Genomic DNA, 15,307 nt, shown 5'->3' on the forward strand with positions numbered 1-15,307 from the left:
CACACTTCTATGAAGCTTCTCCAGAATGGGTAAGCCCTTTGTTTCTTGGAGGTGTGATCAGCAGGACCAGTTCAAGCAGAGACATTTAGTGGCTTTGAGAAAACCATGTGTTATTACCTGAAACAGTCGGAAGGGTACATGTTCACAGCTAAACATTGCTCTGCACAGGCTAGAATGACAAGTAAAACCAAGTAAACTTAATATACACTCCCACATTGTTATATCTTTGGGGTGGAGGTGCTCAGATATTCCTTAACTCGTAGTACGACAGAAACGGATGACTAAGAGGACTGCCATTTATGAGAAGAGTTCTTCCCTGAATCACATTGACATTGGGGCTGGGTGTTCACATGTAATAAGTGGACACGTTTTGTTGCTTACATATTTAGGGGGTTTTTGTCCTGTTAAACAACTCTAACTTGGTAGTGCTTTTGGAAGCCGCCAGTCTGTGATATAGTACTTTATCTGACAGTTCCTGTTCTTCAGAAATGCTCATACAAACTTTCCAGTCCACATCAGTCTGACAGGATGCTGCCACTGCAGATGCGAGCAGACTGTGATCTGGAACACACAGTGTTTCCACAGTGGCATTCTGTATGCCTCAGCATGTAGTTTGCTCCTGCTTTGTGCCCAGTTTCGAAGCAGGACTGTGTCCCTGCAGTTTGTTAGTATGTCAGCTGCTTTATCCTGAAATAAGCAGCATGTTCAATTGTCAAGCCTTAGCATACATTTACTGCTTTAAAATAAAAAGGTACTGTCATCTCTGAAGTGCAACAGGACCAGATGGGAAATCCTCCCAACACCACAAGTCAGATTTTATTCAATCACCTTCTGAACTGCAGTTTAACTTGCATTTCAAGAAGATAAAAGCAAAGGCACAAAAATTACCACAAGACCAGCTAGAATGTAAACTTGGAACATATCAACTACTGTTGGGTAGCTGCACAAACATAAACCTTTACCCAAGGGTAAATGTAAAGACATTCATTTTCTTTGGCAGGGCGAGCCATCGGCAGTATATGAGCCTATGTTGTAATTTACCATCCTCAGCTAGTAAAAATATAAACCCATGCTAACCCACTTTCAGCTTTGACTTCAGCACATCTGAAGATGTGTGTTGGACAACGCTTTTGGGTTTTTTTTGTTGGTTGGTTGGTTTGATTGTTTTTTAAATAAAGACAGCCTGAATACTGGAGCTTCATACATCATCTGGTCACCTTTGCTGCCAGTCCCAACAGCAGGTTTCAGGACATCACCAAGTTCTGTAACTAACATAACAACACTGAAAAAGAATGCATCTATCAGGATTCCAAGGCTTACTTATACTTGCAGTCTCAAACATACACATTATTTCCATGGGACAGTGCTCTGTACAGAAGGGTGACATGCAAGCAAACCTGCATCCCACGTCTGCTGACTCGTTCCTCTTGCTGCTGTGTCTGGCTTGGCCATTCCAACTGTCCACATCATAGCAGCTAGAAGAAAGAGAAAGTAATCAGCTGCATAAAACATCAGTCACTACAGCTCAGGGGAGCTAAGTATTTAGCTGTCCCTAAAAATACAAGCCCTTGCCCCTGTAAGTGCTTTTGAAACATTCACTTTTAGTTGGTTTCCCTATGCACTTAGAAGGCAAGGTGGGAGAAAATTCACTCATTCACTCAGTTTTTAAGGAAGTCCCAGAACACAAATAGCTAAGAGTCAGTACAGTCTTCTCTGTAGGCTAAAGAAAGCAAAAATCCAGAACTGGGGTCCTCATCTCCTTTGTTTTCTTCTTGGCTTCTGACTCTTCTCTTCAAAGAAAACAATTGCCCAGGAAATGATGGTGGTACAAAAGGTAACCAGAGGTTAACACAGCTTACTCCTCATGTTCTGCTAAAGGTAAAGCACACAAGCGAGGGATATGCAGGAGTTGTCAGAGTGCCAGTTTTCTCTCTGCCTGTTTGTTTTGGTTCTTTCCTGTCAAAATATTGGCTATTTCTGTTTTGGTTCCAAGAACAACTAGAGGATGTTTGGGGATTTATTCTTGAGATGGATCCCTAAATTAAAAAGGAATACAAACCATTCTGAAATCAGTGGAAGGGAACTCAAATCAGCTGTTTATTTAAGTGTGCATCAGTCTTCCTGTTTTTATAGAAGCTAAACTAAACACAATAAGCCAAGGCAAACACGGTGCTTGCTTTTCCACTAAAAGCTCAGCAAAGGTGATGTTTTTGCATCTAGAGGGAGCCACAGAATGTGGTCTTGCAATGGAGACACTGACGTTCTGCACAAGAACTTTTTGTTCAGTATTAATTATCTGTTGAATTGTGTTCTCCTTTCGAGAAACTCGTTTGTTAACTAAAACACAAGAGAGACTTCATCTAGATTGCCTCGAGTCAATATAACAGAATCTCCAGTAAAAGGCAGGTCAGCTGAAGCCAACAGAAGCTCTGCTTGGAACATATATAAGCATTTATATAAAATTAAATGCTTGGGGGGAAATCAGGTTGTAGGCATCCTCAACTTGGCACCCAACATTTGGAAATACCCATTCATCTTACAAGTGATGTAATGAAAAAAGTCACTGAGGTCCACAAAGCACTTGAGTCCAGGTGTTGAGCCACCTGCCTGCCAACTGTCTTGATCTTAGGCACGTATATTCCTTTGTGGATAAGGACACCAGACACCATCATAGTTAAACAGCCCAAGAAAGCCAGGGAAGAGATGACTGATTTCATCTGCAGCGCAATACTTGAATAGAGCCCTTTACAAAGCCAGCAGCCACACAATGAACAGTAAAGCAAATACATGCTAAGCACTGCCATCTGTACAGTGCACAGAGCAAGAGGGTGCTACAGGAAGAACGGAACCTCATCACACCTTTAAAGTGTTTTTATAAAGCATATGCACAAGGGATAAGCGTATTGAGTGGGCATCATCTAACCACAGAACTTTGCAAACGCTACTGTCCATCTAACACAGGGTTTTGTACGCAGAACAAAGAGACATGTTCTGCACAGTATTCACAAAAGGATAAATCTACTTTTGAACATTTCAGCTTCACAAGGCAGATATAGGCTCCCTTTGGCTAATTAGAGTTAGCACCATTGTAACTGATAAACAAGGCCTTCTACAAATGCTCTGTTCCAGAACATAAATGCACACCAATCTTAGGGCGAGGAAGTAACTAAAATAGTGCTCTTTGGTTTGACACAGAAATAGGTTGCTATTTTAATATGGCTAAAAACATTAACATTCTAATCTTACTCACAGGAATATATTAATGCAGGAAAAATGGGCTCATTTCTCTCCTGTGCAGTTTCTACCAGCATTCTCAGTGGCCCCTTGGGACACAGAACAGCCATTAAATCTGCAAAGAGAAAAGGACCAGACAATCTCATCTCAAACTATCATGCCTGTTTTACATTCCTTATCTTTAAAAAGCGCCCCTCAAAATTACATCTATCGATATTAACTGGATGATTTCCTGAATGGCAGTTTCTGCCACTTTGCATAACTCTAGCTGTTCTTGTCCCTGAAGATGTTCACTTAAAATACCATCCCCACAATTTAATGTAATAATAAGAGTTTTCATTGTGCTAATACTATAAAAAGCCTCTTGAGAATACCACATTATTTCTTTGAAAGTAAATGACAGCGTTACGTTGAGGTGTTAAATTTAATTAGAGGAGGACTGAGGGCATTTTGTTCATGTTCCACAATCCTTTGCTACATACACTGACTCTATGTTTCACATGAATGAAGGCATTTGGTCCAGTTCCTCTGGAGAGGGCCTGCCCTCTCTCCTCCATCAGAGCTTCTCAACAATCTGAATGTTACCTCCCAGCTACCTCTTGTTCTGCAGGTTCTCTTGAAACTTTTCACTCATACCAAAATCCATGATCTCACGATAACTGTAAACAAAACGTGCAAGACTATTGGGTTGCTACTGATAAAAATCCAACCACCACTACCATGCAGTTAGATGTGGTTCAGTACTTCCCTGACTTGGTGTTCCACTTTGAAAGACACGTTAGGAGTACAATACCTACATGAACCAGTTAGCAAGAGACAAGCCAGGGAGTCAACTTAATTGCCCATCTGACTCTTTCTAAAGCTGTTAGAACCATAACATTGGTTTGTAAATGACATATACAGTCCTGAGATTGCCTCAGAGTAACCTCTCCATGAGCTACACCTTCAGAGTCACAACCTGGACTTACCATAGATGGAGATTGCACCTAGAATCACCCATGCTGACCACTCTGGTAGATATTTAATGAAAACCAGTGCCATTAGAGCACTAATCATAATGAGATATGCTTGCTGGAGCTGCAAGGGACCTTTCCAGTGTATGCAAATCATTCCAACAGCTCCAAAATTCCAGATGACTAAGAACAGAGTGGGGTAATCCATGGCCACATTGTATGTCTTCAGTACTTCACTGAAATACAAGAACATTTAGCTGAGCAATAAAAGCAACTGACATGCAAAGCATCCTACTAGCTGTAGTTAAACAAGCCTCCCACTACACCAGGAGGAAGGAGGATAGAAGCAACTCTCATCGTGAAAGGGGAACCTGCCTTGTGGCCAATTGCTGCTCTTAGATCTCTGTTCCTCCTGCAGGAGATGGATGTGCTGTGTGTGCAGACAAGCACCACAGTGCCTTAGTCCTGAGTCAACAGTGATTCCAAGGGTTTGAGCAGGCAGGATTTCAAGTCTCAACTCTTAACTGAACACAGGCCTGAAGATGACCGTCTGCAGCAAAGTAGTCATGTAAGAGTCATCCCACCAGGTGCATGATGCTCACAGTTAAAGATGAACAGTTTTAACAAGCGCCACTACCAAGTTAAAAGCTTGGTTCTACCTGAGCCAGGAGCTAAAGGAATGAGCTTGAAACAACACAGTCTGAGAAAAAGGCAAGACAAATCAGAGAACTAACTCAGCACATAAAGTTCCCTTCTGCTTGCTTCTCAACGTATAGTGCAGGGCCTCTGTACCACAAGGTTCAGCCTGTTCACTTCATGCTCACAGTATCACTTACCAGTGATTTTTGTAGAGTAGGCACTGAAAAAAATCAGGCATTGCCTATTTAAGACCTCATTTTCCGTTTTTTAAAAAAAGCAATCTATCTCATTCTAACAATTTTTAAACCTCCATTTGGAGAAGGGGAGACATTTGTCACTTGTTCAAGTCAGGGATTTTCTCCAAAGAGGTGAAGAAACCCTGAACTGCCAGGTTACCTGCACCATTCCCACTTACCCAAGGTATATGTAGGTAAAGAGGAAGAGCAGCATCAAAGAGGACAGGATCAGCCAGCCATGGATGAACTATCAAGGGCAAGAAGAGACAGTGATTGAAGGGGCTGTTACCCCTCAAGCAGGCTGCAGTGCTGCATGCACTATTATTGACAGAGCTTCCTATTGTCCAACAGTCTCCTCCAGTTTCCAAAGACCTGCCTTCCCCACTGCCAGTGAGGGAAGAGGGACGGCCAGGTGCTCCCAGTTCTCCCAAACTCTTTACTTTTATATTCTGTCCCTTGGTGTTTGTTTTTGTTGGTTTGCGTTTTGGGGGTTGTTTTTTTTTTTTTCTCCAGTCTCTTTCCTATCCATTTCCATGCATATCCATCTTGGCACCTGGCTTACACAGGTAAGCACATTCTGTCTGCTTGGGGGCGAAGAAGAGGAGACATTTGCTCAAGGCTGTACAATAAATCCATCTCAGGGCCAAGTTTAAAAAGCAGCAGTGGCCAATGCTCAAATGCTGGACTGGTACCACATATAACAACTCCTTGAGCACCACAAAACCTGGATGTGCCTTTCCTTGAAGCCCCGTCCCCTTCCACCAGCTTCCAGAGGCAGGAAGAATAACAGTTCCCTCAAAGCTTGTCTGAAACTTCTTAAGAGAAGGCATCCGCAGTAAATGGTACAACTTAGTCCATAAGCATGAACTGCAAAACTTTATGATCAGATGGAGAAGCCTCAGACCTGACTAACACAAAGTAGCAGGCCTCATTTTTAAGAGCCTACCATTAGTGACAAAATAACAGCAAAGCATATTCAGGGGCACAGCTGTACCACCACTGACAAAGGCCTCTGTACAATATGATTTTTGCTATGACTAAGATGTGGACTAGCCAGTGCAGTGCCTGTATTTCTCGCTGACACGCAAGCCCCACTTGAACTCAAACTCATAGCACATAGGCGGAAAACGCTCTGGCATCAATGCTTTACCTTGTAGCAGCGATATTTATAGAGCAGAACTAGGAACACGGTCATTACAACGATGACGCTGATCATTATGATGGTGTTCAACACTGAGTTCAAGAGCCGCTGGCCCACAGAAGGGGTATCCTCACTGAAAGGGGTGTAGATTCTGCAGTATAAAGCAAAAGCCATATAAAGTACATACATTGTCTTCTAACTAACTGCCCCAAGATAAAACCAGACCTCTCAGTGTGTGGGAAAGAAAGGCAGGTATGACTGCCAAGGACAGCAAACATGAGATCTAGCCTCTGAAGGAGCTGGGCTCCAGTTAATTATCAACTAAAGATTAGTGGTCTCTATCGAAAACACATTCCTACAGAGAAGCTATGACTGGCAGAGCTCTAAACAAAAAGACCTAGAGTACAAATTACCTCATTTAAGTTTAGCAACTTCTCTCCAGGCCATGAAATTTTATTGCATCCTCTGGACCCTCTCCATGATAACTAAAAGGATACGTCCCAGGTGCTGCCCTGAAAGGGGAGACCCTTTCTTTCCACACTTGGTAGGAGAGTCTTGTACTCTTTTATCCCTTCTCACCACCCCGCACCCCACTCCATTTTGTTTCTTTTGGTTCAGTTCAAGGGACCACAGTCCTTGTTTCTCCACCCACCATGTGAAGCACAGATAAGAGTCCCAAGAGCGCTCTTGGGCACAGTCAGCAAGAGCTAAATGGAATTATGTATCCACACCATGAGTCCTTAGGAACCAGAAATGTCATCAGGAAATGAGACACTCATCCAAATGAACATGCTATTCCCTGACTGCTGCCAGCTAGCAAGTGAACAGACTAGGAGTTCAGCCTGGGCCTTTTATGCTGCTGTATGAAGCAACTTCATTATTATGCTGCTCACAGGCTTCACTTAAGGTGCCCTAATGACAGTGCTAACGAATCAGTATAACGCAGGTATGGAAAGACTTACACAGATCAATGTAGCATACTTTAGTTAGATCTTTGTACGTTTACGCAGTCACCTTTAGCTGTGTAAAGGTTCTCCCAACCTGCCAAGGAAGCGCTCTGTGTGCACAGACACGCATGCGTGGAACGTATGTGTAAAGCTAGGGATCCCACGTACTCAGAGGCTGTTTTGAAGACCCCACTTACAGCTGCCCGTTTTTCTCCGTATAGAAGCGCACTGACTTTATGGTGGCGACGACAACAATCATACAAAGGGTGACAGGCACAAAGAGCATGATTACATGCTTTGCTCCATATTTCAGAGTCAGTTCCTCCTCTTCGTTTTCCGAGGTGCTTTCTCTCACTGGAACACCTGAGTCAGACGTATCCCCATCAGCAATATTGTTAGGGCTACGGCTGCTACCTGTTCGCCTCTTCTGAAAAGAAACATTAGCAAAAATATAAGACCTTCTTTGTGTGTTCAAACCTTCATTCCATCATATTTCAACTTGTTCCTAATAGGAAGGTACCAAATGAACAATACAATTAGAAATTCCATTAGAAACAGCCTGCAATGGACTTTTTAAACCAAAACCATGACTATCTAAGGGCTTCTTCAAGTCCAAATATATAGATGGACACATGCGCCCGAAGGGCAAGGTGCACAGAACCAAGAAGAAATGTCATCTGAGGTGGCAGAAGCTTGATCAGTTCCTCCTCCCACAGTAGAGCTGTGCTTGCTTCTTCCCACTGCTTTGCTAGCAGCAGGACTAGATTCTGTTCTAACATTTGCTGCATTTGACCAGAGCAGACAAACCATTTCTGACAAAACAAGAAGGCCAAAAAGGATATCCTGCAAGAGTCATATGTGCATCAGGTCCTGATTAAAAGCCTGTATCTTTACCAAAAGGAAGGAAAAGGGAGGAGTATACATGGAGATAAAAAGAGGGGGGAAGTCACAGTGGAGAAAATAGGAACAGGGACTGCTGCTGCTGGCTGAGAGAGTGACACCAGAGAAATAACACTGGCCAAAGCCAGTCCTAGAACCCAGTCTGCTGGGAAGGATGGAGGGGTAGCCGGACTACATCTGTCATCATACCCCATTTCTTCACTCCTCAGGAAGGATGCATACCTACCCTATGTGCCTGCGCTTCGCCTGCTTCTGAGGCTTGCAGGCCATCCTGGTAGGAGGGTACTGGAGGGCTCTCCGCAGACATCAGAGATGTTCTCTCATTGCAGGGCTCCTCCTCGCTGTCTGAGTTGTTCATGAATGTGATCATCGTCGCTTTCCCAGGGAGTGCTCAGGAGGAGCACGGCCAAGCACTACTCAAGGCTGACTGGACAAGCAGAGCAAAAGGAATGAGAAAGTGAAGACCACAGTGCAAACAACTAGAAGTCTGAAGAGGAGACGCAACTTCAGCAAGGAGGCTACAGCACACTGTGTAACTCCATCTCCTGACAGCTGATTTAGCCTGCTGTCACCCCAGGCATGACAATCCATTCAGTTAAAGGCACAGTGACTTTTGCGGTCAGGGAGAACAGCAAAAGGCAGCCCTGAAGCAATTTAATACTTTTTCTTTGCCACGGTTTTCACAGTTGCTGCCTCTATTTCCCCTCTCCCATTAGTACACCTTGACTTTCACAAAGGAGGTTTCTCAGTGCTTAGTGTTTGTTTTGTATGGGCCAAACAAAGCTTCACCTTAAATGCTGGCTGCCTGCTAGAAAGCTAGGAGAGCTCAGCTCTTACACAACACTCCTGCAAGCATCAGCAGGTAGCAGAAGTTTCTTAGTAACTCAGAGCCTTAGCTTTACATAAGTCACTAAACAGGAGTTACATGCTGTTTTCCCTGTTATGACTGTTTATTAACCAGATGAATTTCATAAGCAGTTCTTCTCTTTGCCCATGGACAAGGAGACATTTATGTAGAAAGGAAGAGACCTGTCTCCTTAGGTGAGCCTTTTTTTTTTTTTTCCTTATGTTGCCTTGAGATTAAAAGCAAAACCACTTGTATGGGCAACAACTTAGAATATAAAAGCGGGGGCTAGAAATGTTTGGCTTCTCTCCACCTGCTGCTGTGCAGAAAAAGAAGAAAAGCAGTGGCACAGTGCAGAGAGGAAAGGAACAGCTCTTCTTTCTAGACACCAGAGAGAAGAGGTATGCTGCCTTGGATACTACAAAACAGCCTTAAAGCCAGGATTTCAGGAAGTTGTAAAAGCAGGTGGTAGGAAAATTCCTTTTAGCCTTTATTAAGTCAGCTTAACAAAGTAACTGAAGTAAACAAGGATAATTCAGTCACCTTCTCATTCCAGCCATCTGTCCCTAAGCAAAACCAGACCTCTAATGCATTGTAAAGCTGTAATACCTACAAGAACACCTCCTCTCCTCCGTAGTATTTTACCCAAGTATCTTGAGAGAAAAAGCCTGTGTGTCTCAGGAAATATATCCAACTCAGAAGAGGAAGCTGAAAAAGCCATGTGACTTGGACACAGTCACTTAAATCTGAATCATGCATTCACAGTCTGATCAGTACACTATGCTGTCTATCAGACAGCTTGAGAGGTCAGAGTGAATACTTTGAAGAACTGTGAGATATTCTTGCTTTTCACTAAAGAAACTGAAATTCACTTTGGAGGAAGAAAAGAGGGAGGAGCGGGAGATTCCCCTTTCTTTCACAACCTCCTCAACACATCTGGCACCTTGAAGAAATTTTAGAAGGTCAACTCAATCTGCCCAAGTGAAACGTTTTTCAGACATCTGCTCCTCCCCTGCCTTCTCTTCAAGCCTTTTCATATCATTTTGTTCCTCTCTTTGTGATAAAAGTGGTACAGTTAAGGAAAACAAAGTGGTAGCCCTTGAGCCAGGCCAGTCAGCTTCACAGTAATGTTGTTCTTACTGAGTGAGACACCTAACACCTGTGCTTGTGGGCTTATTTCGTACAGAGCCCGAAATTTCCACTCTGTGGAGCTTAACACGGTCCTCCAAATGAATACATGGAGGCTTACAATTAATAGTTGAGAGCCTAGATTTTGGTTCAGTTATAGGATTTAGGCCTTCTTTAAAGAATCCAGGTACATAAAGTCATTCAATCATGACATACTTCTGGATCTGTGAACAGGTTGTTATGCATGCCATGGGATCTGTGACCCACAGAATTTAAATAACTCTCAAAACCTTCTGCCCATGTCAGAGGCCAGGGAAGAAAAAGATCTGCTGATAGTTTGGGACCAATATTAGGTTTTAACAACTTAAATATTAAAAAAAATATTAACTTTTTCTCCCAGTATTGGAATAAACTGCAACATATTTTTTGCTATATGAACAGAGCAATTCTGCAGAGGATTTAGACGGGACAGCCAATTAGCCTACTTTCAACACCCTAGTTGTGCCCACTGGAGGAGTTAAAACAATAGCAAAACCACAGTACTAATTACTAACCTCCACGATTACATGGAAAAAGAATCTTATGTTGTAATACAGCTGGTTTTAAGCTGGACATTTTCTGTTATTCTCCCTCAACAAGGATACAGACAAATGCAAAGATGCAACAACACTTCTGGTCAGCAGGCAGACTCAGACCTGAACACAGCTTTACGGTCCCTTATTTACAAAGCTTTGGTTTCAGTGAGGGCTGACACAAACGGTGCCCAATGTATCTGGGATTTTACAGGAGCTCCTGTGGCAACCAGCCCTCCACAAATCCTCAGATGCTGTACTCACAGCTACCTTAAACTCACCTAAATATGTGGTCCTGCTAAAGGGGTTGTCCCACCACCCTTAGTCTTGCTGGTGCCAACACCAGGTGCTCATCAGCTGTCTAGCTCTTTTGAAAAGACAATAGGCACTTGTTTTCCTTTACTTTCACAGAGCCAGGTTCAGGCAGGACCAGCTCCCCTGGAGAGCAGCCCCAGTGCCAGTGCCCACAGGAGGAAAAAGGAGCAATGAGCAATGGGCCATCCCCCTTCCAGTAGGGTCAAGCCTTATGGTGGAAAGCCTTCTGCTCACTCCCAGGCAACCACCCCACCCTCACCTCACATCTGCAATACCTACAGCAGCGTGGCTCTTGGCCATGCAGGGTTCTTTGACATACAGTTTGCAGAAGCAGGAACACCATCCCTCCCCCCCTGCCCCACCACAGACCCAGCAGAGAGTTTGTATAATGCCACCATTTATTCATCAGAGCTGCACTCTGAACTGGCACCGAGGCTGTGCTGGCTGCTGGAGAGAGCTTTGCTTTAAGCACTCTGTCCTTCAGGGGAGGAAGGACCAGCCTGGTCACTCTCACACCCGCTACCCAGCGCAACAGCACCCTTTGGGCTGAGCAGAGCAGAAGATAAAGCCTCTGCCCTGGGGACTTGCTTGTCAAACAGAAAAGGAGCCACAGAGCACCAGGCAACCAAGAAAGGGGTGTTATAAAGCCACACTGTTTTCTGATATCATTTCACTGGTTAAACTAAGGGGCCTTGCGGAGAGGATTTCTGCCTCCCAAGGATGCTGGCTACCCCATAAGGGAAAGCATGGGAACTGTCTTTTCTACTCGTGCGCGTGACACTAAATATATTGGTCCATACTGACTGCGTTTTCCTAGGCTGAGCTGAAAAGGGGGAAGGACGGGCTGAGGAAAGGGAAAGCATGGAGGGCTGAGACAAGCATGCTTCCTTTCTGGCTACAGCAACAGTAGGAGCTTTCAGGGTGGGGAGGGGTAGAAATGCAAGCCGTATCTATATTCCCAGACAGCTATATGGCATGGTCTACCAAATACAGTAAACGAAGGAGATGAACAACACATGCCAGACCATCCTCAAACTGACCCAGTAGGTTGCAGAGTATCAGGCAAGGTTTTCCTCTTTTCCTCTGTGGATGGATTCAAGCCATTAGGTCCCATTCAAAAATCATCTGATGTTTAAGAGCCAAAACACCAAACTCTCAAAACCGCATGGCAAAAATGAAAGGGGACAAAACCCAAGTCAGTAGTAAATACTTCTTATAACAGAGCAGCTGAGGTGGGAATACAACTCCTGCTTTATAGCAGTCCTGTGAAGCCTGCAGGAGAGCAGCAGTCACCATTTCTCTCATTCCGGATGTCCTTTGTGCAAGAGACCTCTTTCCTCAACTGCGATAAATCAGCTTTATGGATTTTGATGAAACTGCGCTACTAACATTAGGATCTAGCCTTGGTTTGCCTTTTAATTTCATCCTACAAGATCACCATGCTGCAAACAAACCTAAATCCTTTGCTTTGCATTTCAGCCATTGCAAATAATACCAGTACAATACACAGCACAGAACAGCTGCAGTAGGCTGGCAGAATACTTAATAATCTACTTGAGAGTTAAAATTCCTGCTTATATGTACTGTTCGCCTTAATGGCAGTTAGATGAAGAGAATTAGTTTTCCTTTGCTATATTTAGATCAAGGGAAAGCCTTGGGCTGACACTGACAGCCTGATGTGCTCCTGAGTTTCAGCTGTAGTACTCAGTGCTGCTGGTAAATACAAAGAAGAAGAATAAACTTTGAAGAAATCCTAAGTGGTGGGACCAAAATTTGGAGGAAAGGTTTGCAGGTTCTTGCCAATAAAGCAAGCCAGGATGCACATGCTGCTAAAATGACAGGGGACCTGGAACACACCATCTCAGTGGTCAAAAGAGAACTTGCAAATGCCATTCACTTTCAACCCCAGAATGCAAAAATAACAAAACATGAGATACTATGGGAAGTTGGAGAGATTTGTAGCCCTCTTCCTCCTTTTTAGGGCACGCCAACATAGCTGAACTAGCACAACTTTATTCTGCCCCAGAAGAAAGGCATCGCATAGCCCCAGGGGGTTATTTTGCTGGCAGAACTGAAACCAGGCCCTCCCCGAGAGGGTCACGAGGCTCATTCTGCCAGCGTTCAGCCCAAATACACCGGCACTCCACTTCTCCTCACAGCATAAAGGCGCCACAGCCCTCCAGACCTACTTACACCAGTAAAACCTCAAAGCCTGGGTCAAACTTCAAACGGGCAGGAGCAGCTACTCGCATCGGCCCCGACACTGCCGGGGGCACCGGAGCCAGCGGTGACACACCGGGGACACCCAAGGACACCTGCGCTGGGGCTGCATTCCCCTCTCCTACCCCAGCGCCCGGCGGGCACAGTGTACGCACCGGGGCGGGCTCAGCTTCCCCGGCCCCGCAGGACAACAAACACTTTGCGGGTCGGGGGGGGAAGACAAAACAGCTCTTCGCGGCGGGGACTGTGCAGGAGGTCCGGAGGAGACCTTGCACCCACGCAGGCGTTCTCCCCGGCTGCCCTTCCTCCGGCTTAAAAATCTGGTTTCCTTTGAATTTCCGGCACCGCTTCCAAATGAAATCCTCGGGCTGCAGGCCACCGCCCAGAAGAAATATATATACGCATTCCTATGTATATATATACTTTACACGTGTATACATACATATAAAAATTGTATATTTTATATATAGACATACATAACATGCACATACACAAAAATACACATATATCCGTATATACACACACATATATAACTTCCACCAGAACGAGCCAGAGCTGCCGGACCCCCTTCCCACCCTCAGCCCCTCTGCCGGGCCCCGGCGCGGAGCGGAGCGGCCTTGCACGGCTCCGGCAGAGCGGCGAGCCCGAGCCCCGGGGCAAACGCCGGCTGCCGGCCGGCCAAACCCCGGCCGGCCCCGTCCCACCGCGTCCCGTCGGGAACCGAACCCTCGCCGGGCCCCGCCAGAGCCGCCGCTGTTTACCTGCTCGCGACACGAACAGACCCCTCTCAACTCCCATTGGCTCCAGCGCACTCTGGCCCTAACACTGGCCCAGGGGGACGAGCGCGCCCACCGATTCGCCGCTGCGGCTGTCGCTCGGCGAGCGCCCCCGCCCACTAGTCACTCAGCTCCAATAGAAGAGAAGGGTGGGAAGAAGGACGGCCAATAGGAAGGCGGTTCTCCTCTCTTCCCCCCCCCGGCGGTGAGGCAGCCTGTGAGGCGGCGGCCGCGCCGCCATAGTGGGGCCGCCGGCGGGTCGCGGGAGTCTGGGGGTGGGCGGGGGGTAGGCGGGCCTGCCGGGGAGGGGAGGAGCCGTGCCTTTTGCAAACAGGCGCCGATGTCAGGGCTTCTCCCGTCAGCGGTAGTGAGGGCAACCGACGGCTCAGCTCGGCTGGGGGCCCCTTCTGCCGGCTGCCGTTAAGCGGTCAGGCGCTGGGATGAGCGGCTCTGTGGAAAGGCCGAGTGTGTGGGTAACGGGAGTGAGCCCTCCGGTAAAGTACCGCCAGCTCCCCCCGAGCTCAATGGCCGCATCCTCACAGCTGGAGGCGTGACGTTTATAATGCCGGTGAAAGACAATTTTAATCTAGTTACTTGAAAGCGCTCGGCTTTACACCCATAACTCATGCTCTTACAGACTCTGTAACTGAGCCATGGGCGTTTTTAAGGCATTTAAATGCTTATCAGCGGCCTTCAGTAAATGGGAAAGATATGCAAGCGTGCAGATCACAGAATCACAGAATAGTCAGGGTTGGAAGGGACCTCTGGAGATCAGCTAGTCCAACCCCCTTGCCAGAGCAGGGTCACCTACAACAGGTTGCACAGGACAGCGTCCAGGCAGGTTTTGAATGTCTCCAGAGTGGGAGACTCCACAACCTCTCTGGGCAATCCTGATTGAAATAAAAATTTCAATCCTTATTGAAATAAAAAGGTAAGGGGGAACATGGGGGAGTAGATGGAGAAATCAGAGGAAATGGCCAAAGAATGGTTCTTTTGGAGTTGTGTCAGACCTCTGCTCAGTTTATAGATCAGAGGGATGAATAAAGGAAAACTCCAAACATTTTCATGTTTTTTTTGCAATAGGTGTGAGAAGCTTGAAATAAAAAAAATGCCAGCAGCAAGATAATCCTGTAAACAGATGAAACATTTTCAATCAGCATACAAACTACTTTTGTGCCTCTCTTTTTCCCATTGCTTTATCAAGGAACAGTTAAGTGAAATTAAGATTCTAGCAGCTCTGTAGCACTTGCTTGTCATCTGTGGGGGCAGACACACGAACTGGAGTTGTGGTAAATTCCCTCTGCTGCTGTTGTCGCGTAGGAAGAACCTCAGGCACAGACCCAGGGAGTATTTGCAGCAGAGTTTCACCTTCCTCTTTACTTCGTGCCATCTGTGTTGATCT

The 15,307-nt window shown here is 45.7% G+C and overlaps 1 protein-coding gene and 1 long non-coding RNA gene across 2 annotated transcripts in view; one reads left to right on the forward strand and one right to left on the reverse strand.

Annotated features, from left to right (window-relative positions):
- The window catches only part of LOC309670325, a 26,220-nt gene extending 17,487 nt beyond the window's left edge, over positions 1–8,733 (forward strand). The window contains exon 5 of the long non-coding RNA XR_014268992.1: positions 8,380–8,733. This is a non-coding gene — a long non-coding RNA (uncharacterized lncRNA). The remainder of the gene's footprint in view (positions 1–8,379) is intronic.
- PSEN2 (presenilin 2) overlaps positions 1–13,908 on the reverse strand; it is a 19,258-nt gene extending 5,350 nt beyond the window's left edge. Inside the window, exons 1-8 of the mRNA XM_082480424.1 lie at positions 13,891–13,908; positions 8,277–8,477; positions 7,348–7,577; positions 6,213–6,354; positions 5,242–5,309; positions 4,203–4,423; positions 3,251–3,349; positions 1,398–1,475 (exon numbers count right to left, since the gene is read on the reverse strand). Of these exons, the coding sequence (XP_082336550.1) occupies positions 1,398–1,475; positions 3,251–3,349; positions 4,203–4,423; positions 5,242–5,309; positions 6,213–6,354; positions 7,348–7,577; positions 8,277–8,420 (982 nt within the window). The 5' untranslated portion in view covers positions 8,421–8,477; positions 13,891–13,908. The remainder of the gene's footprint in view (positions 1–1,397; positions 1,476–3,250; positions 3,350–4,202; positions 4,424–5,241; positions 5,310–6,212; positions 6,355–7,347; positions 7,578–8,276; positions 8,478–13,890) is intronic.
- Positions 13,909–15,307: the final 1,399 nt, after the last annotated feature.

This window comes from Vanellus vanellus (assembly GCF_965231255.1).
Source record: "Vanellus vanellus genome assembly, chromosome: 3".
Lineage (NCBI taxonomy): Eukaryota > Metazoa > Chordata > Aves > Charadriiformes > Charadriidae > Vanellus > Vanellus vanellus.